Source organism: Phoenix dactylifera, chromosome 9, assembly GCF_051530095.1.
Source record: "Phoenix dactylifera cultivar Ajwa chromosome 9, Ajwa_hap1_PhDact_Kaust_v1.1, whole genome shotgun sequence".
Lineage (NCBI taxonomy): Eukaryota > Viridiplantae > Streptophyta > Magnoliopsida > Arecales > Arecaceae > Phoenix > Phoenix dactylifera.
Genome location: NC_143198.1, coordinates 10,103,531 through 10,129,590, shown reverse-complemented (window position 1 = coordinate 10,129,590; position 26,060 = coordinate 10,103,531). Strand labels below are relative to the sequence as shown.

General features: G+C 39.1%; 1 protein-coding gene across 2 annotated transcripts; it reads right to left on the bottom strand.

Moving 5' to 3' along the window:
• Positions 1 to 225: 225 nt before the first annotated feature.
• Positions 226 to 25,657, bottom strand: LOC103718369 (casein kinase 1-like protein HD16). Of its 2 annotated transcripts, none has more exons than XM_008807157.5 (17): positions 25,377 to 25,657; positions 23,854 to 24,350; positions 21,923 to 22,048; positions 21,751 to 21,824; positions 21,589 to 21,658; positions 21,452 to 21,507; positions 21,290 to 21,361; positions 21,084 to 21,178; positions 20,820 to 20,886; positions 20,622 to 20,751; positions 20,311 to 20,529; positions 20,047 to 20,177; positions 15,310 to 15,484; positions 15,128 to 15,218; positions 4,174 to 4,331; positions 3,186 to 3,374; positions 226 to 592 (listed from the first exon to the last, which is right to left on the bottom strand). In XM_008807157.5, exons 2-17 carry the CDS (start codon positions 24,295 to 24,297, stop codon positions 533 to 535), a joined length of 2,157 nt encoding a protein of 718 aa, XP_008805379.2. In that variant the 5' UTR covers positions 24,298 to 24,350; positions 25,377 to 25,657; the 3' UTR covers positions 226 to 532. The 2 variants fall into 2 exon arrangements, with proteins under 2 accessions (XP_008805379.2, XP_008805378.2); XM_008807156.5 differs by having other exon boundaries at positions 25,303 to 25,647.
• Between the last annotated feature and the right edge of the window lie 403 nt (positions 25,658 to 26,060).

Here is a 26,060-nt window from a genome sequence, read left to right as displayed (position 1 = left end):
GGCATTCTGAAGTTGGTTCAAAGATAGCACCCAGGTTCCCTAATACAAAAAACAGTGTGGCCACCACCAAGTCCCCCCAACTGACACAAGAAATAACTCAAACCTGATATAATTCAACACCAAGTATGGACCCATGATCCAGTTTTCACGCATGACTTGACCATAGAAACAAAATAAAACAGAATGAATGCTCTTTTTTTTTGAACTAATTTAGGGATTGCTGCATTATAGAAAACCCAACTTGGGCTTCAATTTCCAAAAACAAAAATATATAATGTAAGCAGATATTCAGATCAAAAGCCATAGGGCTACAGTTGGTCTATAGCATGAACTTTGGAATATTTATACAGGGATGAGGAAGTATGAGGGAGGCCACACTTCTTTTTCATTTTCTTCTACTTATAGGAAGACAAATCTAAAACTGCAACCCAAACATAAAAAACTGCAGCACTATTCATGAACAAGCCCCTCATCTTTCAAAATTGATAGTCAATAGCTTCCACTCATGAAACACATATGCAGCTAAGCATCATCAACACACAGTCCGGCCATAGCAGATTGAAGCAATATAAAGATTCTTGGCCCATTTGTCCTGAAAGAATAAGAGTATTAATAATGGAGTGTGCATAAAATTGTCCATGCCATTAAGCTCTTAATATAAGCAGTGAGGGAATTTGAGGAATTGAAAGAGTTATAGAATCTAGATGCAATTATTGAAAAATAAGAGCTAGCTAGTAGCACCATAAAATATCTGAGTTAAAAGCTTACAAATAAGATAAACAAGCAAAGGTCAAACTAGTACAATATGGTACAAAAGACAGGCAAAATAGGCAACAGGAATGAAAGGATAACAATAAGATTGAAAAATTCATATACTGCTATGAAGTTATTATGTGAGGTTTCTTGTAGATGAAATCAAGTAATGAAGCTTTCAAGAGCCCATGCCAACAGAATTGAAGTACTGCATGCTTAAAAAATAGAACAAAGCAACTACTACTTCAAACATTAAAAATTGAGAATAGCAGCAGAAGAGAGAGGCCAAACTATTTGCCCAACATCCTTTTTATCTTACGACCCCTTCTCCTTGAAAGCCAGACATCTTGAAAACACATGGGTATCTGCATGGTTCTGTATTGTGACAAAATTTCCCTTTTTGTTCAGTTGACCCACTCCATATATGATACGATGGCTTTCCAAATCAATAGCCACCAATACCAATCTGAAGAGACAAGTCCACAGAAAATTTTAATGCTTTCATTCAGAAGTTAATAGAATGCTGTCAGAGTTGGATGGTTTCAATTACTTAAGATCAGTCACAACTGAAGCCAAAACTCAGAGGCTAAAAGAAAGAAAACAGGCAGTGTTGGAAGTATAGTCTTTGCAACAGGATAAAAGCCAGTGGGCAGCATATATGCTATGATATCAGATGCATCAGCTACTATGACAGCAAGACCAAAACATGGTTCGTGTTACATTCATGGAAAGAATGTCCAATCTCCCATACAATTTAAAGTAGCTACCAATGAAATGGAAGCCTTTGAAACAACCTTTCACATTGACATTTGCTGGGACAAATAGATATCAGTATCTATCACATGGGCCGCTCCATATCAGAAAACATGGATCAGCTGGCAATAATCATTTGATCAGGAGCCCATACTTGTTACTTCCATTGAAGGTTCTACTCACAATAAGGTTGGTTCTATTTTCAAAACCTATATAATTAGAATCTGCACTGATCTTGTCTTCAATGTATCACCTGTCCAACTTTCTAGTTTTGCTTCCAATATAATCTCCAAAAAGTTTACCTTTTTCTCATACTAGGCTCATTGCATTTCCCACCACCTCAAAGACGATCAAGTAGGCATTAATAGTCCTGTGGAAGAACAAATCAGCAAAACCCTAACTCTGCTTTCATCTTCCTCAAGTTTTACTTTTCCTTTATTCTTTTCATAATTTTTATGCCTTGAATTAATTCATCCAAATTTTCACCACTAAGTCTCCTCAGTCTTTAGTTTCCTATAACAAGAAAATATCTTGTGCTTATCTTCAGTCACAGGCCAAGAAGGAAAGTGTGACAAAATTAATTAACTCCAAGTTTTAAACTTTCTCGACTAACAAAGTCACTGCACAAACATCAAAACTTGGCACTTAAATGCTTCTAAGGTATCTAATATGTTATTCAAATACCCACTTCCATTGATAAATCAGTTTATGTGCGTCCTTAGAGATGAACAAAAATGAATACACAGATGAAGAAAAAATCAAAGCATCATAAAATAATGTATTTGAAATATATGGAATAAAGCTTAGCTTCTTAATATGAAACAAGTCCTTGCACATATGCACTAGAAAACTGCTGAAGAACTTAAGCACAGGATAACATATTACATGAAAAATTTCCAAAATTTGAGTACTGGGTGGCAGTGTATTGTCTCAAGATGTTTATTAATAAATAGTTTCCTCTGACAATGCTTTCTTTTCATTTTCAACCGTCAAATGAGAAAAGAATTAAATGAAATATCATCAATAGACACCATGGAGACATTTCTTTATCATGTAAGCCATCTTAGACATTTCTTTGATAAAGTGTTTGGTATTCACAATAATGGGAAATAATTATGTAATTTAGCATGGTATGTAAGCAAAAAAGTAGACAATTATGAAAGATGAAGATAAGCAGAGTACAAAAATGAGAGGAAAACTTTAAAACATCATATTGCCCATCAGGGAGATAGTCTTTTCTTTAGTATTTCAAACAATTAGAGTTCACAATAATGAAAGTTATGATGTAATAGGCTGCAACATATGTATAAGAAAAGGAATGAAAATAAGCATAGGATGATACTTTCTGAAAGAAATTTTAATCAATTTATTACAAAAAGCCACCTACATATGAGTTAGGTGGCAGTCGCTGTACCAGAATTACTGAGCTTTCCAAATTGTAGTTGCAACCATCAAACGAAAACTCAAAGCATGCATGAATGAAAATTTGAACAAAAAGTACATAGGATCATTCAACATATTTAGGTATCACTTGATTGTTACGAATGCATCAGACAGGTTAGCAATGATGAAGAGTGCGCTATCTTCACATAACTCATTAATGAGGTGACTAACACATTTGTATACCCTCCACTTCAGACAAACAAGAAGGTCCGCTGATTATGTGAATATTGGCATACCTTTACATGGTTACTAGGAAAAGCAGAAGTTCGAAGAGTTTCTTGTGTCTCGTCCATCAATTTTCTTTTCGGTATGCTCAGTATAAAGGCAGCTTGATCAGGAGTTGCTGCTGTAGAAGTTATCCTGTAACCATTCTCCCACCGACGGTGGATTCCTTCACTTGGGTAAAGAAAATCCAGCTCTACAACCTGCATTGTAGTGATGAATAAAGCTGCAGAAAGAGCTATATAACAGGGAAAATGTTCAAGCAGTTGGACCCAGTCATTCTTCCATTCAGCAACTGTAGTACTATCAAACAAATAGATATCCTAATGGAGAAGAAGAATTTAATGAAAGGATTAACCTTCATTCCTAGTAAAACTGATAATGACCAATATCTCATTTTGTCTTCTGAAAAGAAGAAATGACAAAATCATAAAAAAAATAAAAAACAAAACTTTTAAATCTCAGTGATAAAATGATCTTTTCAAGATAAAACGATTGTGGACCTAGATAGTAGATTTAACTTTGTCACCAAAATATAGATGTCATGAGATTTAAAAAGCCTTTACCGGACGGACAGGATTTCTCGGCGCCATGAAAAAATTAAAAAAAAGAATCTGAATGGACCATATGTAATGATGATGATGTGAAACTTCAGAATGATCTGAAAATGTAGTTATAGAAATGTTGGATTAATGATGACGATGTGAAACTTCTTGTCTATACACAGGCTATTTCCAATAAAAGATGTAACAAAATTCAGGGGAAAAAACTTCGATGAATTAAAAAAACTCATGGACATCAACCAAATATGACAATTCACATTATAACTGATGTATGTTTTTTATTCACGAGTTTCTTCATCTGTTTGAAAAAAATCGATGTCTATGGTCTGAATGAAACGAACTGAAGATGATTCCAAAAACAAATGTGAAGTTATAATAAGAAACAGCATATGCAGTATGGTAAAGGTGCAAGTGCGTATCAGAGAATAAATTAGACTACCTGATCAGAATAGCCAGAGTTCCTTGACATGACTACCCCCCAACGACTGCCAGCGGTAGTCATACATGTAACATGAAAACCTTCTTTCCACTTTTTATTGATCCACTTGAAAGGAAATGATTCGCTAACTTTATAAGACTGTTGAGTATAAGGGGTTCCTGCATTGTGGGACAACAATAATTGCTATTAGCAAGCCATCAAAGAAAACAGTAGTAAATTCCTGAAAAGCTTCAAAAACTGAGTGGTTAGGCAGATCAGAATAAACACCTAACATGAGTGCAAGAATGAAAAAAATGTACTTCATGCATTTATTTTTGTTGACTTATCCAGTAAAAATGCCACAAAATAATTTAAATTCCATGCCACTAAATAAATATTATAAGGTCCACAAGCAAGAGTTAATATTTAGATTCACAATAATTACTTTTAATGACTACTAGTATGAAGCCATAGGAATGATTTCTTTCCGTCTCGGTGTTGCTAACACTTAATGGCCAGATTATATCAGTAAGATGCCACAAACAACCCAATAAGCGACGGGAACAAAAATTACTCGCCTCTAAGAGAGCACATACAATAAGGTCTACAAGCAAGAGTTAATATTTCGATTCACAATGATTGCTTTAATTACTACTAGTATGAAGCCAGAGAAATGATTTTTTTCCTTCTTGGTGTAGCTTACACTTAATGGCCAGATTACATCAGTAAAATTACACAGACAACCCAATAAATGACAGGACCAAAACACTCGCCTCTAAGAGAGAGAGAAAGAGAGAGAGAACCAAATTTAAGGGAGATTTGCATACTCTAGATAATTGATATTACACCACTCCTTAGTTTGGTCATGAAACTAAATAACATCATACCACTTCTTAAACACCATTTTTAACAAGACCAAACTGCTTTATTAGTAGGGCTGCGAACAAACTGAGCAGCTTGAGCAATGCAATAATCAAGCTCGATGTGAAGCCAAACAAATCAAGCTTGAACCAGCCAAACAAGCTCAAAATTGACTTCAAGCAGGGTCAAAATTTGACCTAGCTCGATCAGGCTCAGGTCAATAAGGTTCAAATATATTCACATTTATGTATATAAGGCTTTAATCATTGTATTTTATTTGTTCTTGGAATCAAATAAATGTTAATTCAGGCTTGAATCAAGCTAGATTCAATCTTGAACTGATTTCAGCTCGATTTAGGATTATCAAGCTGATCAATTAGGATCGTGTTCAGCTAGGTTGAAATTAAGCTCAAATTGAGCTCGAAATAGTGGTAAACAAATTAATCTTGATCCAAGAGTACAAGCTCAAAATTAATTCCGAACAAGCTTGCCCAGACCCAAGATCAATTGAGCTCGGCTCAACTACACCCCCATGTCTTAATCTGGTGGCATTTATCTCAAATTACCTAGGAAAAAAAATAATAGGATTGAAAACACATTATCAATCAGCTGCTTGTAGGTATTCTAGTCAAATTATTCCTGGAACAGAGCTAAAAGGAACCAGAAACAATAAAAAACAATGTCAATCAGATGCAAGATAGTGCAAAGCTTTGGGTATCTAAGGCCTGCTAGAACTATAGATTCTAGAATTTACTAGACCTGGCTTTTGAATAAAGGTGAACTAGCCGAGAGATGCTTTTCGAGAAAAAAATGGTATCAGATATCAAGTGATTGCCACAGATTTAGGATAAAGCAGTCAAATTAGTCTTTTAAGGCCTGCTATGGAACATTAGAGTTTTATAGCTGCTGAAACTGATTTTAGAGCTTAAGAGAGGAACCTAATAAATTCCATCAAACATCAATTGCATCTGAAGTATAAGGTACAGAAGACAAAGCAATGCAAACATGCAAAATTCAAGAGAAAGTCAAATAATTAGAATAAAGAGGAAGGATTTACCAAGTGGCATCTCACTAAACCAGGAACCTAGGCCTCACAATTAACTGCAAGCCTCACGCATGCACTATGTCATCATCTCATGAAAAACAGAAAACACTTCAATTCTCTACTTATTACTCGTCAGCATTTTAAGAAAGACCAGACCTATTTACAGATTTATAGGGTGTCTGATATAGAAACCAAAACAAGTAGAAAATAATAAAAATGAAAGTATCATGGACATCTCATCACTTGAGATGATGAAAGACTGTATTTAGTAGGGCACTGATTGCTTGTAAGCCTCATAATGTGGCAGCCCTCTTCATTTCTTTCTTCGTTATGCACCAAAAGAGGATGCTTGGTAGCAGAAAACCTCTGCATAGTCTACAGCCAGTTTGGAATCTCTGGATAAATTCACAACCGCGCTCACTTCCTAGGCACTTCGTTCTTTTTTTTTCTAAAGAGATCTGTGTCTCTGCATCTGAATCAACTCCTAATTCTGCTGACTAAGAGGGGAACCTTGAGAAGGGTGAATAATCATAGAACTAGATTCTCTTTCCTTATAGAGTCCTAATTGAACAAGTTTTATGTGTAGCCTAAGACATACAAATCTTCTCTCATTTAGGCCAAATAACATCATACAAGATCTGGAGGAAGTCCTTTCCATATTGAGACACCTTAGATAGCCTGCAAGCATTTTCTCGACATCCTTTCCAAATTATGACTCCTGATTAAAGAACTTTTTCAAGCTTCTCCTTTTAGTGATGCAAGAGAGAGAGTTTTGGCTAGCCAATTATTAATGTGGGGCCCCAAAAAGTGGCCACCTAATATCCTTGGCCTTCTTTTCCTTATTTGAGACTCATTAAAAAAAAAAATTGGAATACCATAAATCCTTGGAAGATCTATATTCACTGGATGTTTCGACTAGGACAAACAGCTAGCATCCTCCATTCAACATTCACCATCAATCAAGAGATCGAAAGACACTAGGACATCTAATCTTAATTATAAAAGTGCTGAAATTGATGATCTCTTTGATCAAAATTTATCTTTTTACAGTTCCTTAAAGCAGTAAATGCAGAAGGATCAACTAGAAGAGATTCAACACTTCGATGATCCAACCACTGGATACCCTTCCCATGGAAAGATCTTTGGTCTTCGTTATTCTAGATGTAGTGAAAACCTTCATGTGCTAGACTATGATATTGAAGATAAGAATGTAGTTTGACAAAAGCAAGCTTATGTTCATCATGTTCAAAGGTAACAAAACTTGTACAAATAGTGTTCTTGGAAGAAGCGTAAAGTTCAAGGAGGAACCAAACAGCCTCAAGAATGATTTCTGAACTCACATCTTAAAAACATGTAAAACAGAAGGAATAGGAAGTTATCGATACAAATTGAAATGCTTGCAAGATTTATTTTAAGACTTTTTGTTGTTCCTATTATCAGATTACATGGCTCATTCTAATTTCTGTAGATTCGCATATCAAGCACTGACATAACAAATGCTACAAATTTGAGCATCCCAAGGCTCCCAGAGCAAGAAAGGAATTAAAGTTTGCTTTCAAGCACAATCTCCACATTTCTAAATGTGTTTGTTAAGATTAACACCCAGCCAAGGCTGTAGTTTCTCATCCACATCCTCCAATATTTGGAAAAAAGCAACTCCACATGACAATGTTTTTGAAATATAAATCTGATTTTTGTCCACATTCATTTCTCATATAATTCTAGCATCAATAACAGAACCACAAAACACTAGTAATAGGAATCTTCCATTTATAATGCCCCACCCACTTCCAGATCTCCTAGGAAACTTGACCTCATAACCACTTCAGAAGTGTTCTGTTATTAAATATGTTTAAGAGACCTGCTGCCCCATACCCACATCCAAGCTGCTTCTGGTAACTAAGCACCATGTGCACTTCCAATGCAGTGGTGGTTCTCTTGATTTTATATGTAGCAGTAAGTTTTTTAGCATGTAAACTTTTGTGGTAAAACTTTCATGTGGACAAACTTGCCTGCATCACATCAAGGATTCAACTATCATGTGCTGCACGTGAGCTGATCAATGGTTGGCATAATACCATATTGTTAGTTATCATGTCATGTCATCCCATGCCATGCTGATCAGGTGGTTTCCATGTGAGAGTTTGTGGAAAATCCATGTCCCACTAACATTTGGAGGTTTTGGGGAATCTGAATTTGACACATTTATTTGGGGAACTCATCACAAAACCTGAACTAGATAAGAAACTCCTAGGAACTGGACTCCCAATACATAAGCACCGAAGAAAGGGACGCAACAAGGAGGGAAGAGAGAAACCCATTGTTGCTTCTTGCCTCTGCAAAGCATTAAGTCCAATCCATCACTTAAAGGTCTAAACCCTAGATGATTCAAAACAAAAGACAAAGGAATGGAGAAAAATCTGAATTAAAGATTCTCCATAATTTTCTTGATAAAACCACTCTTCTGCAATACATCACACTTCTATTTGTTTCTTGTAGGAAGAATAAAAAAAAAGCATCCTAGTGCACGAGGCTCTCGGCATTGTGGGGTCTAGAGAGAGTCAAATATATGCAGCCTTACCCCTGTGTACAAAGAGGTTGTTTCCGTGTTTCGAACCCAAGGCACTCATGTCCTATAAGAAGAGAGTAGACACGAGCAAAAGAAAAGTTTCTTTTGCAAACATCCATAAATTACATCTTAGCTATTGTTGCCACTAAGAACCGGCCTGACCCAGGCGCCGAGCGACAGAGACACTGGAGCACACAACAATGAGCTATTCTGGTCATGCAAGGCCGCAATTGGGACGGAGAGCTATTGTCAGGGTCTTGGTCTACGGTCGAGCTCCAACATGAAACAACAAAGACAAAGTTCTCTTACCAAAGTGTGTCCGGCAGAGGACCCTCCAATTCTTAAGTCAGAACGATGCTCAAGGAACAGAGAAAGTTCTCAGTGGACTATCAAGGCATGCAAACACTTACTTGGAAGGTCCCCCGGGAGTGGATTGTATAGGAGGCGTGATCCTGTCGCCCCAAAATTCGAGCACGTGGGTGAGCCGAGAATGATAGGCCTTCGCACGTTCCAAAAATCAAGCATGGCCATTTCGCATGCAGATCGCGTCCTACCCATTTAGCTGGCATGATTTTAGAGGTCATTCGAGATTTCGGCTGAGGTGTCTCCAGCTGTGGAGAGTCTTTGAAATTTAAAATCAGTCGCGCACTTCTGGGCTTCCCTCATGGCGAGCTTTAATTGGTGGCCTAGAGGCTTCGTGGTGAGCTTTGATTGGCTAGCAATTTGTCTTGAGCTATGGTCGGTTCATGGACCTCTCGAAGCTCATATTCGGCGTCAGTCAGTCGAAGACATCGAAGGAGGAAAAGGGTAAATGACCTTCTGTAGAGCTTTCCTTCCAAAGGAATGTAGCATGCAGCTTGGCTCTTCAGTCTTCGGGCCTCTCTCTGGTCCTCTAGGAGCTTGCCATCATGGAGATACTCCACGAGTGCATCCATCCAGCTTTGCTCAAGATCGATTTACAGTACAGGGGTTGACAACTCCTCTATGCTCGGCCGATCAAGTACTTCTAGGTAGGTTATCTTTTGAAGGTCAAAGAAATCTAAGGTAGCCAACTTTGATATCAGGTCAGCTCTGGCATTTTCTGACCTCAAAATCTGCAGAATCTTGAATTTCTCGAAGGCCGAAAAAACTTCTTTAACCTTCTGCAGGTACCGTTCCATCACTAAAGCGCCTCAAAATCTCTTCGAACCTGTTCAACAACTAGTTGGGAGTCAACAAAGGCCTTCAGGTGTTGCACCTGAAGCTCTCGAGCTAGTCTCAACCCAATGAGGAGAGCCTCGTACTCCGCCTTGTTATTTGAGACCTTGAAGTTGATGCACAGTGCATATTCTGCAACCACTCTCTCCGAGTTGGTTAAGATCAACCTAGCCCTTATGGAACTTCTAGGAATCGTCTCGCACATGCTCCACGAGCGACGTACTATCCTCCGAGCACTTAGGAGCCGAGCACTCCACGATGAAGTCCGCCAACCTTGCACCTTGATGGAGGATTTGGGCAGGTAGTGAATGTCAAATTCACCGAGCTCCACTGCCCAATTAACCAACCTCCCCGAGGAATCTAGCTTTTGCAAGACTTGCCCTACCAGTTGGTCGGTGAAGATGGTGTTCGAATGAGCTTGAAAACATGGCCAAAGTCTTCTTACTAAAATGACAAGTGCATGGGCCACCTTTTCCAACATTGGGTATGTTGTCTCTGCATCTCAAAGGACCTAGCTTATATAATATACAGGCCTTTCGACGCCAGCTTCTTCACGAATCAGGACTGAACTCATGGTCGTCGAAGAGATGGCAACATAAAGGTATAACATCTCACCAAGAATCAATCTGGAGAGAAGCAGTAGGGTACTGAGGTAACTTTGCAGCTGCTTGAACGCAGCTTGGCATTCCTTCATCTAGCAGAAGTCTTTCCACTACCTCAAGACTTTGAAAAAGGGAAAACTACTCTCAGTCAATCTTGTCACAAGTCTTTCAAATGCCTCAGGACTTTGAAGAAGGGCAAACTCCACTCGGTCGATCTTGCCACAAACGGACTCAAGGCCACGATGCGCCCAGCAAGACTTACCTCTTTCTTGGTCTTCGGGGGAGCCATTTCTAGCATGGCTTGGATTTTCTCAAAATTTGCCTCTATCCCACGTTAGGTCACCATAAACTCAAGGAACTTTCCTGAAGAAACCTCAAACATGCACTTGCTTGAATTTAGCTTAGTGTGATATCTTCTCAAGGTTCGGAAAGTCTCTAGGTCAGCTACATGGTGCTCGGCTTGTTGGCTCTTCACCAGCATGTCATTGATGTAGACCTTCATGTTACGGCCAAGCTGCTCCTTGAACATCTTATTGACCAGGGAGTTGGTAGGTGACTCCGTTGTTTCCGAAGGGCATGACTTTGTAGTGGTAGAGCCCTTTGTCCGTGATAAACAAGATCTCCTCCTCATCTTCCAATGCCATCTGACTCTGGTTATAGCCAGATAAGACGTCCATAAAGCTAAGTAGCTGATGTCCTAAGGTGGCATCGATTAACAAGTCAATCCTCGGTAAGGAAAAGCTATCCTTGGGCAGGCTTTGTTGAGATCGGTAAAGTCGATACACATTCGCCATTTTCCATTCCCTTTCTTGACCAGGACAACATTGGCCAGCCAATCAAGATAGTTCCCCTCTCGGATGAAACCTGCGCGAAGAAGCTTATTAACCTCCTCTTCAATCACCTTTGCCTTTCTAAGGCGAAGCTCCTTTTTTTCTGCCTGACAGGCCAATAAGTCGAGTCCACATTCAACCTGTGGACGATGACCTCCGAGCTTATGCCCGGCATGTAGGAGGCTAACCAAGCAAAGATGTCAACATTTACCCAAAGAAACTCCACCAACTGGGTCCTAGAGGCGTCGCTAAGGTAGGCTCCGACCTACACTATTCGGCTCAGCTCCACCTCACCCAAAGGTACAAAGAGGAGTTCCTCGGCTGGCTCTAGTCATCCCAAGCAAGGTTGGAGGAATCGGTACCGGGCACCATACCGGTTCCTCGGCGGCACAGCACGATACAGGTTATGCCTGGCCTGTACCGATACAGGCACGGTACCATGGAAGAGAGAAAATGAGAGATAGAGAAGGGGAAGAGAGAGAGGGAGGCCTAAGGAGGTGGCGGACGCCGAGAGGGGGCCGACGGAGGTTAGCCGAAGCCGTGGAAAGTGAGGTCGCAGCTGCTTCCTCTATTTCGAATGGAGCAAAATTGGGGTCCAGACGCGGCCTTAAAAAAATTTTGAATTTTTAAGCGAAGTCGGAATCCGCCGGCCCTCCGTCGGGGTTCCTGACCTCTCCCTCACCCTCCCTCGCTCGCTCTCTCTTTCCTTCTTCGGTTCTAGTAACAAATTTCATTTTCGTTGTTAGAATCGTACCGAGTACGGCTCGAAATGGCTGGAACCGCCCGATTTGGGATGGTTCCGCCGACTTTGATCCCATATCTAGAAGCTCTCAATAGGCAGCGTCTCCTTTAGCTTCTTTTCCTTGAGTGTAGCTAGATAAAACTACCGAGCAAGTGCCTGATCACCTCGAACTTCTACACCATTCTTAGTTGGAAACTTCATCAATAAATGGTAGGTAGAAACTACGGCGCGCAGAGCATTTAGGCCTGGCTGCCCGAGGATAGCATTGTAAACCAATGGGACTTTGACGACCAGAAAAGCTAACATTATAGTGGATTGCCATAAGGCCTATCCTGCTGTCACAGGAAGGGCGATGACACCTTCCACTGGGACCGAATCTCCAGAAAAGCCAACCAAAGGAGAGCAGATCTTCCTTAATTGATCAGGCGCTAAGCTCATTCTATAAAAGGCCTCATAAAACAATGTATGCCGAGCTTCCATTATCCACTAAAATTTTTTTTATCATAATTTACTATGGTAAGAAAAACTACAACAGCATTATCATGGGGGTTTGAACTCCCTCCACGTTAGAATTCAAGAAGGAAATGACTTTGTTCATCCTTGTTCTCTTCGAAGACGGGCTCCCAACCAAGGCAACTCGCGCATAAGCTCTCCGAGCAAACAAACTGGTACCGCCAGCAGTTGTTCCTCCGACTATCATATTGATGACCCCCGCAGTTGGCCAATTGTCAACCTGCATCTCGGTGGCTGGTTGCTCCCGACCAGCATCTGCTCGATCATGTGGGGGTCATGGACGTAGGCACCAAGGTAACTCCATTGAATCAAGGCCTCGATTTCATTCTTCATCTATAAGCAATCCTCAGTATCATACCCATAGTTGCATTGAAACTAGCAAAACTAAGTCATGTCCTTGCGAGCTACCAGTCTCATTTTTCGAGGCAACTTCACGTAGCTTTGGTTGTGGATTTCGATGAGGATTTGCCCCTGGGTAGTGTTCAGGGATCCTACCAAGCTGCTTGAAGGAGTGGATGGAGCCGGCCACAACCCAGTGTACCATAACCAAGCTGTTTTTCACAACGTAACAGGGAAGGCTATGCATAGCACTGCATCAGTGGCACCCTGGAGCATCATGATAGCTTTGAAGCTTTTAAATGATCCAATGGGTCGTAGACCGTCATATGTCTCCAACTACGGCATCTTGAAGCGAGGAACATGCTCCTATATTATTGCTACTGAGAATAGAGGTTCGGTGGTAAATTCTGCAACCCTCCCGTGCTCGGCCTAGTGCTGCTTTAGAGCCTCAAGGCGCCGATGAATCTTCTCGAACTTGCGATCGAGGTCAGCCTCCCTCCTAGAGGCCTTCACTACTCGGAGAAGGAAGGGACTAGATGCTGACTCCTCCCATGGAGAGTTAGAAGATCGAAGTTGAGTATCCTGTGCAGGACTCCATGACTAGGAATGGCGGTTGCATGGAGCCTTGCTAGGACTTTGGGAACAGGCATGCTGGAACTGCTCATGGGTTACCGCCGAGGTCAATTGCGGTTCTGGCAGAGGTGGAGCCCTCCGTGGGCTCTGCAAAGACCCGTTGGACTCCTCTAGTGTGCTTGGTTAGGAGTTGGAAGGTGCTAGTTGTGCCCTTCGAGACTTCATAGTGATTGGTTATGAGATCTCCTATGATGGGATCTTCCCTCCGTCTAGGGCCAATATGTTGCCGCTGAGAACCGGCCTGTCCTAGGCGCCGAGCGAGAGAGACACTAGAGCACATGGGGACGAGTTATTCCGGTCGTCAAGGCCGCAATTGGGATGGAGATATATTGTCGGGGTCCTAGCCTACGGTCGAGCTCTAACCTGAAACAACAAAGACAAAGAAGTCACGCCGGAGTGTCCAGCGGGAGACCCTCCAATGCCTAAGTCAGGATGATGCTCAAAAAACAGAAGAGGTTCTCAGTGGTCTGTCAAGGAATGTGAGCACTTACTTGGAAGGTCCCCAAGAGTGGATTGTATAGGCAGAGGCGCGAGCCTATTGCCCCAGAATTCGGGCACATAGGTCGGTTAGGATTAGGAAGCCTCCGCACATTCCGAGAATCAACCGCGGGTGTTTCGCATGCAGATCGCATTCTGCCCGTTTAGCTAGCTTGGTCTCAGAGGCCATTTGAGATTTTGGCCAAGGTGTCGCCAACTATGGGGAGTCTTTGAAATTTAAATTCACACTTCTGGGCTTGCCTCATGGAGGGCTTTAATTGGTGGCCCAGAGGCTTTGTGGCGAGTTTTGATTGGCCAGCCCATCGTGTTAAGCTATGGTCGATTCCAAAACCCATCAGCTACCTATTAAATTGACTCAAACTTGAAAAACCAATGGAAAAAATAAAAAGTATTTTTTCACATGTATTTTCTAAAATATATTTGTCTCATTTTATGATCAGATTACCTGTTTTTCACATTAATTACTTTTCTTAACAATTGTTCCACACTTTTGTAGTTTCTCTGAGTGGCCAAGTATGTTTACAATAAGAGAAAAATGGGAAAGGGAAACAAGAAATAGAAAAAACGAGAGAGCCTGTGTTAGTTAATTGCAGCATGTAATAGTTCATCCCACTAAACATGTACTGATGTACAGCTACAAACTACTCTGGACCACACAAAAAATACAGGGTTATGTACCCCATACATCGCTCGTATTTATATATTATACAGCACAGATTAGCTTGGCAAGTCACTTGAAACCATGTATGAATGTATCAATAACTGATAACATAATAAGAAAATCAGAGTATAATTAAGGAGTAATGTGCATGAGCTGACGACAGAAATGAATACAGTGAATTTTGCCTCCTTTACACCATCTTATAAGCTAACTGACATAATCAAAATATTCCATCAAAATCATAAATAAATGTATACACAGTTCTGCTTCTTTGTGATTACAGGATTCTTACTACCATTCTGATGTCAAGAAACTACAATGAAAATATTTTAAAAGTTTCATAGTCTACTAGTTTCCTGAATAAGGAAAGCTCAGCAATATTATTACAGAAAAATGGCAATAACATCTAGTGTGAATTCTGTTCTTCACTATGAAAGCTTATAACCTACAGAATGCACAAGAAATATATGACATTTTGCACAAACCTTTAGACATAACAACCAATGAACTTCCATTAGCAGCACCAGCTATCGCACTAATATAATAATTCTTCTCCCACTGCTCCATAATCCAATCCTGCAACAAAACCAAATATAGATGAAAACACAAAGGAGAGAATAATAACATGAAGACAGACATAGATCAGCCAGATTTAATTATGACACACCTTATGCAGGAACATAGGTGACAACTCATAAACCTGGGAAGAAAAACCTGTTCCTGCATCCATGATGAGAGCCCAAAGGTTCGCTGATGATGCCACACAACTGATAAATAAACCATCTTCATTGCCCTTTTCAATATGTTGCTGAAGTCTTGCATCTGCTACATTATAATGGTATCTAGAAATATCAAATTAGCAGAGTTTCAGACTTTCAGTGGTACAGAAGAAAAAAAAGAAAAAAAACATTGTCCTGTATCGATTCAAACTAACAATTACATGGATGATCTTAAGAGGAGTGGAGAATATAAAATTTAGCAAGACAGGCAAATGAGTATAATTGATAGTACAGCTCCAGATATGAAAATTTGGGAAGTTATGGGAGGGAAAAAAGGAAAATGAAAATTTTAATGCAAGCAGAGGTGAAAGGCAACTAGAAGTGAAATGCAACCGATACTCTCCAAATTTCTTCATGGGCCAGACCAAGTTGCATCAGATCACATTAAATTTGAGTTTAGGAACTTAATTTACAAGATGACAGTAGATATAGCATTTCCTCTAAAAGAAGCATAAAAGTCATATTGAATTAAAAATGTTTTTTTTGGTAGGCAGAATTTAAAATAATTACTGAAAAAAGGTTTAACCCCATCACATCATTGAAAAAAATGTAAACCTTCATTGACATGATCCACGGGTTTCTGTTTTAGATGAGTAGATGCAAGTCAAGCATCAGTACCATTGTTCGAAAAGATCTAGCTTTCTAACATTTGGAACGATAAAGAACAAAAAACCTATCAAAATCTCAGAAAATTGGGACTGACCTGATGAACTACTCCTTCACCAAATATTCTAAAAGGAAGAAGAAATAGGGGGTTAAGTGTCATAACAGGAATCGGCACCGGTGGCACTTCTATTGACCAACTGGAATCCTATAATAGCCAGTAGTGAACTAGTGGCACATGAGAAAAGAGAGAGCTGAATGCAAGAAGAGAGAAGCCACAGTCCCCGAAAAAATTGGAAATGCAGCATGAATACAAATATGTTCATATCTTATGAAATTAGAAAAACAATTTTAAGTGCAAATAGGGCAAGAAAAGGAAATGTAAAACTAATCATGATAAAGTTGGTCCTGATACAAATTATGGGAGCACAGAAGAAGGATAGCAGGTCCAAAATCCAGAGCTAAGACACTAGACTGACAAAGAGATGAAAATAGAACTAGAAATTGATTGGGTTAACCCATTTCCAATCTAGAGCCCAACCAAAATTAATCTGGTCCAACCCGAACCAAAGTTACTTGGATTAGGCTTGGATTCAAAAACATAACATGTTGTGAATACAGAACTGATAACTAAATTCCCAATCCAAACCCAAATCAGCCTGAGCTGATCCAAAATTAGTATGCTATAACTTTCAAAACCCTCCTTGAGTATAAGAAATTGATTATCTTTTATAATATAGTTAGCCAATAATGTATTACTAATTATAACTATATGTGGTTATTAATCAAATAGCATATAGGATATGTTCTTGATAAAATGTCTACATACGTTGCTTGCTATTATTTTATTGCATGATTTATTTACTATATAATTAGCTAATCAACTCGTACATGTATATTGTGCATTCTCAAAAAAGGTATGCATATTACATCTTGTGTCTGGATTATTTTTGACCCCCATTTGACCTGAAAAATCTAATAGAATGATAAGATCATTATTAAACCTGACCCGATCCAACCCGAAGGGAATTGCATTAGGTTTGGGTTCAATTTTTTAACCTGGCTCAAATATGGATTGGATTTGGGATGTGCCCATCCTGGTCCAACCCAACTTGTTTGAAGCCCTAGATGAAAATATCAGGGAAGCTTCAGCAAGCTCTTCAAAACAATGACAGGCAATTTTTCTCCATGAATGATTTAAAGAAATGCTAGGTGAATATTATGCAGTTTACCAGTCCAAGTCTATCCGACCTTTATAGTTGGGGATTATTAAAATGTTAAACTCTAGAAGGAGAACTTGTCTATTTCAAGCATTTTGCTGGAATTATCAAACGACTACTCAGCAAACTATATAAAACCATGGGCAACTAAATTTTCCACCAAGATGCCATAATAAAGATGACTTAATGTAGGATAGCAACCATGTACATGATACCTCCAATGCCATTTAAGCACATTTACTAGGTGATCAAGAAAATCAATACAAAACTACCAATCAACAAATCATTTCCTAGTTTGGCCATGGTTACGTTGGCATTCCCTAATTGTTCCCATACAACTTTAAACACTACTTACAAAAATGTGAACACTTTCCACACATGCCTTAAGAATCAATATTTTGCTACAAGTGCCATTGAAAGACAAATAATCAATCCCGAGGTTATGGTACAGCTAGTTAAGTCTCATGACAAGATTTTAGTTGAGAGAGAAGAGCTCCTCGTGAGAATCATTCCCCATTACTGAAACATGCAAGAGGATAAAAGATGAATTTAGCAACTTGGCATACATAAGGCAGGTAAAATCCTGAACACTCATGCAATTGAAGTTGAACAGATTTACGTAAGTCAAGGTGACGCCAAAATATAACAAATGAGGAGGCGGGTGGAAGATCAATTCGAGTCCTTGAAGAAATTAACTGCTTTGAATTCAGTTACCTTGGACTAGTAGAAAGTTTACTTTAGCTCAATGGCAGAACCTACAATGTCAAGAATCAAAAGATTCTTCGTGTCTTTAGGTAAATGGTTCATTCCTGCCATAGTTTGACAGTTTGTCACTCAAAGCCAACTTCAACCACATTTTGATTATAATGGAGCTCGGTTCGGAAGCCTAGATCCTCTAGATCTGAAGAGTTGTGGACTGATCACTTAGGCTTTAGAATTTGCATCAGACTTCATAGAAAGAAGTCAAAAGAAAAGGTGCAACTTGTGAAATTTTACAAGACCATGTAAGGAAGTAAAGAATTTAGCATAAACAAGTTTTATGGGAAAACTAACTAGTCAAACCAACCAGGGACATTTATGAGATAAACAGCAAATTTTAATCAAGATCAATGGTCTAAATATGAAAAGAGATTAAGGCTAGCATACCATGTGAGAAACAAAAACAAAAAAAAAATGAAGCATAGTGACGAAAAAGAAAAATTCATAAGGCTAAGAAAACAGCTTTTTCAAAGATGTGGTTTGCGAAATTGGTCAAAGAATGGATTAAAATAATTAAAAAGAATTGCTAATGACAGCATAACAGTTGCAATATCACACCATAGAGTCAAAGAAGAGTAAGGAGATCTTGAAAGCAATATGTTTGGGACTCATTTTGAATAGCACATCTCCGAGAGAAGTATTTGGAAAACTAGGATGCAGATTTTGGGCCTTAGTAAGCTAGATGTCTTGGAGTCTTTGGATCCTAAGAGTCACAGAATGAATGGGAAAAAAACCTAGAGTAGAGAGTTCAGTCTTTAAAAAGCTAGATGCCTCAGAGTCTCTGAAACTCAAGAGTCAATAATTAGAAGGGAAGGAAGAAGGCTTCAGGCTCCTGATCTTCTCATACTACCATAAACACAGCCAAAATAGTTGACATTTAGCCCTTAAATGATGAATATGTAAAAGCGCAAGAGAGTATTCCTCGTCAAACATTTTAGTTTTATAAGAAAACATTTCCTTCAATCAAGGTACTGAACAAGCCTCTAAACAAGATCATAGAAATAAAAGGATCTCCAAAGTAGATCATACTGAACCCACTACAGCTAATTGGAGGAATAAGTCTGCATTTTTGTTTCACCTGGTTTGGTGAATAATCAATATTAACCTTGTTTAGTGCATTGTTAATTTGTTATTGTGTTCTATTGACACGTAAAAATGTAAGAGTATTAATCTTGTTGTCAGAATACAGCATCTTTTGCACAAACATTTTGGTGATTAATTAATCCCAGCTAAGTGCATGTCTGGCTTACATGTTCTAAATAATACATGACCATGACTTCAAGTGTCGGCCATGCAATGAAACTGGAGAGACCCAAACTCATACAGCGAGCCAGCACTAACACCCAGCACAGGTCAGCATGGCAACGTTTTTAACCTTTTTTTAGTATTTTAATTTAGAAAAGGATTTTTCCCGGCACAATGCAGTCAGTACTCATGCTGGCATGGCAAGGCATATACTGTGCCGGCAGGTGAACACCATGCCGCAGGCACCAATACTTAAAACCTTGACCTTTACAACTTAAACTTGTATAGATTGTTGCTTGAAAATGAGAGACTGTCAACTTTGACATCATACTTCGAGTAGCTTAAAGCTCAAGTCAAGATCACAGTTGATTTAAAGCAAAGAAAAAAGAACACTGATTTATTGGCTCACCATTTTTCTTCTGTCTCACCTCTTTGCCTGCACTCAATCAAAAAATAACTTTGCGTACTGATTTATGATTTAACTCAAATTACCCAGTTCAAACATTTTAAACTAATTACATGAGTGTCAACTTCTGATATACAGACATATATACACACACACAAGCACGTACACATACATATACATACACATATATTGATGTAAAATAAGCATCATCGCACTTGGTATGCCAAAGAACTTAATTGGGGAGTTCATGACTCGCAGCAAATAACACCTGAAATAGAATGCTAACTGAAAGGCGCACACACACACACAGATAAAGCATATATAGTTGAGTTATAGCACAAAACCAGTTGCATCCAATGCATCCCAAGTCAATTTAGTACTGGTTAAATTACCTCTGCTTCATGGGTCGCCTAGCATTGTAAACTGAAATCCATTGAGTTGCTGGGCTTCCCAGTCGGACTTTTTTCTTAGGTTGCTCATCTTCTTCAAGATTCACTAGCAATCTTCCACGTTTCTGCCCAACCTAAATATGTAAAAATTAACTCTTAAGATAATCTTACAGAATCAGTAGATGAACATTAAATCAGGGTAACAGCTTATAAAATACTGATCAAAAAGCATTAATGCTGCTGCCTTTGTGGACCCTCATCTACAACCTTTAAAGCTCCATCAATTCTGATAGGTCTCAGCGGAGAGCATGGTTCAATCAAACCCTCGAAAAGGGAAATGAGCTTGGTGTAATTTGGCTCTTCGTCAAATTTCATATTTGTCACTATTTCAAGTAATTGTTTGAATGGAGCAGGGCAGAAGCAACACAATGACTCAGGGGAAGTAGCCATTTTCTTCTTACAAACAAGAAAACTCTTGTTATCTCCCTGAATTTGTTAAACAATAATGAAAATGGGCTTCAGATTAGTTCAAATACAAGTCATAGACACAAGAAGCCTACGAATATGATATAATATACCTGGTAGCCTTGCCAGGGTAACCTTCCTTTGATAAGGAATATTAAAGTGTAGGCCAAGGACTCTAGGTCATCCCTCCGGCTTCCTGTACGACCTAAATGGGCATGCACACTTGCATATCTTATGGTTCCCCTGCCGAAAGAAATTATTAGAATGGAACAGAGATCATAACTGAGATAAGCATCTAAAAGTCTACAGACCTAAATATATCTGGCCTTTGATCATAATCCACATGTTGACTTGATGATGTTTCTTTCCATCTTGATGCTGCACCAAGTAAGCCATTAATCACACCCTTAAAATCGTTAGGGGACAAAAATTAAATAACAGAATAGCAGAAGAGACAACATTAAAATCACAGGGACATTTAATTAGGCAGAATCATTAGAAGATGTTGGTTCCACAAGGCCACTAAGCTTACATCACATTGATGAAAGGAAATGAAGCTCAAAATAGGCATATACCCAAACCAAGATCGATAAGAAAGAGCTTTTTCTCATCAGCAGTTCCAGGCTGACCAAGTAAAAAGTTTTCCGGCTTGACATCTCCATGCACGAACCTGACCAAGAAACAGTGAAGCATTAAATAGGAAGTGAACTAGTGAAAGTGAGTGGAAGATAAACAAACTAAATTTAATTGAAGGCAAAAAAACAAAACTATAAAAAAGTACCCCTTTGAGTGAAGCTTCTCGAGAATCGATATGGCCTCTACAGCAATGCAAGCTACCATGTTTGCTGACATCCTGTTCCATAAGGTGTTAAATAATCAAATATAAGCAAGATATCATAGAACACAAAAGAAAACAAAACAAAACAGAAGTATGTCCACATACGCTTGGCCTACAGAATTCCAAACATCCCAAAGACTAGGCCCAAGCATATCCATCACCTGAAAGAGTTAAATAAGCTATAATTATCAAAACTTCCATAATCCCAGTGTTCTAAAAGTTTTAATAGAATTTGAATTCACCAGAATGTAGTAGTCTCCTTGACGGCCCTTGTAATGAACCCATGGTATTCCATAACATCCATTAAGGGTGCTTGACACCAGAAACCAATGAGTCAGACATACGAGTGAGCTTTATCAAGGAAAACATGAAGCACATGCCACCACAAAATGAAAAATTCTTACTTATAAACTTGCCACTCGTATGGTGGGCCATAGTTGCAACCCTTACTACTACGGTGCTCAAATTTCAATGCCACCTACAGATGATGCAGGTAATACATTATTAGCACAAATCTACAATTATTGTGTACAGTCTTGATGCAAGTAATAATTGACTATTAGTTCAGAGTTCAACCTCAAAGGCATCTGGTCCTGTACGCTCTGTTCCACCAGATACCCTTCTGCCAACATAGACCTGACCAAAACCACCTTTACCCAATTTCCTTTCTATTTTATACATAGGAGAATTACCTACTTGAACCTGCAATGGAGACAGGCAACATTAGCTTTATGATAGTCTTGTCCTTTGACCATAGAAAATCATTTTTAACTACATGAAAAAATGCAGTAAGAACAATAATATATTGGAGAGTATTAAAAGAAACCCTTGCCTAAGAAGCTGAAATTTTTATGTCATAGATTGTATTTAACCAACGGAATATTCAAATCAATAATTTTATAGAATCAAACTTGACATCTGATTCTTAGCAAAAAAAAAAAAATCTAGAAAACAAGATGTGCAGTTTTCAAAATGTTCAGAAAACAGATTGCAACACATGCAATCCCCCAAAGGTTGCCATAAACATGACAACTTTTGATTGGCAATACAACCTTTCTCCTCAGAAAATAATTATTACGATGATAAAAGGCATCAATACCACATCTATAACAAGGTAATATGCAGAGATCCTCAGATCAAATTCTAGATATCCTGAAATGAGATTTCAGATGTGTCAAACATTTACAGACAAAATCATCTGAAGGATGAAGGTATCGCCATAACATCCTTCCATATGTTTTTGAAATCTAGTATTTCAGCTACCTCGGTAGGAGATCAAAACAAATCATCCATCGCACTCAAGATGGAAAACTGAAAAAGTGTAGAACCAAGAACTCTGCTAACTTGGGCAACATATGATGAGACATCAAGAATAATAGCCGGCAATAATAATAACAAGAATCAATGCAGTTCTCTACATGTGTTTAATATCAAATGATTCAAAAACCAGATGATAAGACTATTTGACCAATATATGAATTTCATTTCCAGCTATCCACTGATAGCTTGAAACATATTGGCTAGTATGAGCTAAAATAATAGGTGCTTAAATTATATACATATTCTATCAGTAACCAAAACCATGATCCTTCAATAATAACCAAAGACCATGTTTCTAAGGTTCTTCCCCAGGGTTAACTAAGAAACTTCCCAACCAGGAAAGCATTTAAACCTCTATTGCTTTAAACTTCTATAATTTAATATAGTGAAGTTGATATTTGCATTCTACATAAGCATTCAAAATGATTAAGTTTAGACTAGTGCCATGCACGTGCTGTGTGTGCAGTTGATTCAAAAGTAAACATCCAATGGAGGGCTGTGATTTCATCAATCATGATAATTTGGAATAGATTTGACAAATATACTTTCTGCTTAGTTTGGTACTTCTTTCTCTTTCTTTCTCATTTATTAAGAGTGAATGTCAAAGGGTATAATTACTAAAAATGAAAGGGGATTTAAGATGCACAGCCTCGCTTCCACGGGAGACCTACAGCCTCACGCACAAACATCTAGCCATGCTATATGTATGCATTACATATAGCAAAGATGGTAACAACCATATGCACTTGCATTTTATTAGCTTAATAGAAATCAGATATGATATAATTTACTATGTTATCTTCATAAGAAACAAATCAACATACAAATGACCATATGCCCAACTTGCACATATAAAACATAAAAACTGTGTTTATATACGTACAAAAAAGTCTTAACGCATACATAGCTAGAAACTCCATATTCTGTTCAGAAAAACAACTCGCAGCTAATGTCCCAACAAAACTCAAAAAGGAAAATAATTTATAACAACTCCAATACAATAGGTCAACAGTTAATAAAGAAGAAATATTCTCTAAGAAATTAATAAAAAGATATGAATATGAAACAGAGATCGGGGTGATAAATATAAAACTCACCCAGAAAGTCAAGCCAAATATTGCTAACCAGATCCACTTTCATTACTAAGTGAAAGATAACAGATAAATTGAACGGGATAAAAGGCATACCCTCTCAGGGACAGGAGCTGCACTCCCATCGTCTTCAGCTCCCATCAGTTTTTCAGCACTTCCACCATCCATTGCCAAGTCTTTATCAGCAATGCCCTCAGCAGCTTGATTCAAAATGAAGCCTTGGGCACCCGGAACAGCAGCTCCCCCAACAGCAGCCCCAGGTAGAATTTCACAAGGCTGATCGGGGTCCAAATCAATCAGCGTAATACCTCTTCCTCTACCACCAACTGTAGGCCTAACTGGTGTAGCTGAAGGCCCTTTCGCTACTGCTGCAGCATTCGAGCCCCTTCCTCTACCTGCACCACCACGCCTTCCTGTTCTATTTGTTGTCGGCAATACCCAGTTTTCAGCTTGGTCAATGCGCTGGGGAGGGGGTGGAATATCATCAAGTTTCTTGGATTTCAAACGAGCTTGTCGGGCTCCACTTCGCAGCTCGGGCATCCTCTCCCCATGCAAGTCACACCCACATTAAATTCCTGGAGGTCCCTTCCAATCTCCTCATCCAAGAAACAATGTCATGGAGAAAGATGAAGAAATCAGTTCACATGAGAAGAATAAGCCAGTAGCACAAGAAAAAAAAAATCCAAAACAAGTCAGAAAGAAGATGCAGAGTAAAACAAATTCGCTTAGAAATCAAGCAACGACGCCCCCAAGAAAATGAAGCTTAACAGCGAATTTAACACAGTCCCTCGACGATCAGACAATACCATGCCCTCTGAAACAAAGAGGAGTGCCAACGCAACAGTCAGAAATAGGGATAATATCAAATTTTTCTCTTGGGCCACGATCAATGACTGTATGAAACATCTGCTCACCGATCACATCAGCAAATATAATAAAGAAGGATCAAGCCGAGGTTTCCCACAGTAATAAATATAAAGAGCCCTACTGTTTTAGCACCACATCCGTTTGAAAGGGATCGAACGTAGCGAAAAAGAAGAGGTACCTCTATCATCTCATCTGCGGATTTCACAGAAAAATTCCTCCTTTTCCCCAAAAAGCTTTACAAGAACGGGAATCGTCACTGGCAAAAGTGATCAGTCTGTCTATCCAACCTTAATAGGCTCTCCAAATCTCTCCCTTAAGGAAATCCAAAACAAAAAAAAAAAAAAAATCTTTTATACTATGAGGCATCAACAGATTCATTTAGAAAAGAAAGGAAGAAATCTATCCCCTTTCCATCCCATCATCAATTATTCCCTCGATTCATCCCATAAAGAACAGATCAAAATCAAAACTTTCCGAAACATCCCTCATCGCACCACCAAAATCCACACACCATTGCAACGGATCATCGAAGCCAAATCGATACGAGAACGTGATCATCGGAAGATAAAACACATAAAAATTTGATTTTTTTCTTCAGAAGAAACAGGAAGATCGTCGAAAAAAAACATCGAAGAAAACGTGATCGGCAAACACAACCAGAAAGATCGACTTGCTTACGATCGACTGCTCAACTACGGCGTGCGATCGCGCTTAGATCTTCCTGGATGGCGGCGGCGGGAGTTCGGCATTACCAGGAGCCGCGGTGGTGGCTGGAGGCGCCGCAGGATAAGGCGAAGATAGGATCGAGGTATCGGTAGGGTTAGGGCTTGTCTCGGTCGTCTCCTCGCGAATCGAGAACAGGGAAGGGAAATCGGAGTTAAAGAGAGAGGGAGGGATTAGGGGGGAGACGAAAGGCTAATGGCGGAGGCCAAAACGTGGAGCTGCGCTCTCAGAACGCTCTCACCACCGCTGTCCAAATCCTTACCGTGTTGTGCAAACACAATTCATGCATGCATAGGAAATAAATATATCTAGGGTGGCCCATGACCTTGGACACATACATCCTGGGTGGATCGGTGATTTTTCCTGCTCTCCTCTATTATTTTATTACTTTCCATATTGAATAAGTGGAATTACCGGATCGCCCTGCCCCTACCTCACTTGCCATTCTCCAACCTACCTCCAAGAAGGGGAGGATGGAGTCCCAAAAAAAATGTCAAGAGGGAGAGGGTCGAATGGTAGATGCATAATTGAAACAAGCAAGATTATGATTAGTATAAAGAATTAAAGAGATGACTATATGGATTGAATGATCTATAAGGATCTAATTAGATGGCTACTTCTAGATAAGTGAAAAGATTGTAGGTGGATAAACATATTACGAGAAGCTTAGATACTAAAAAATTGGCGAAGTTTTAATATTTGCACGATAAATA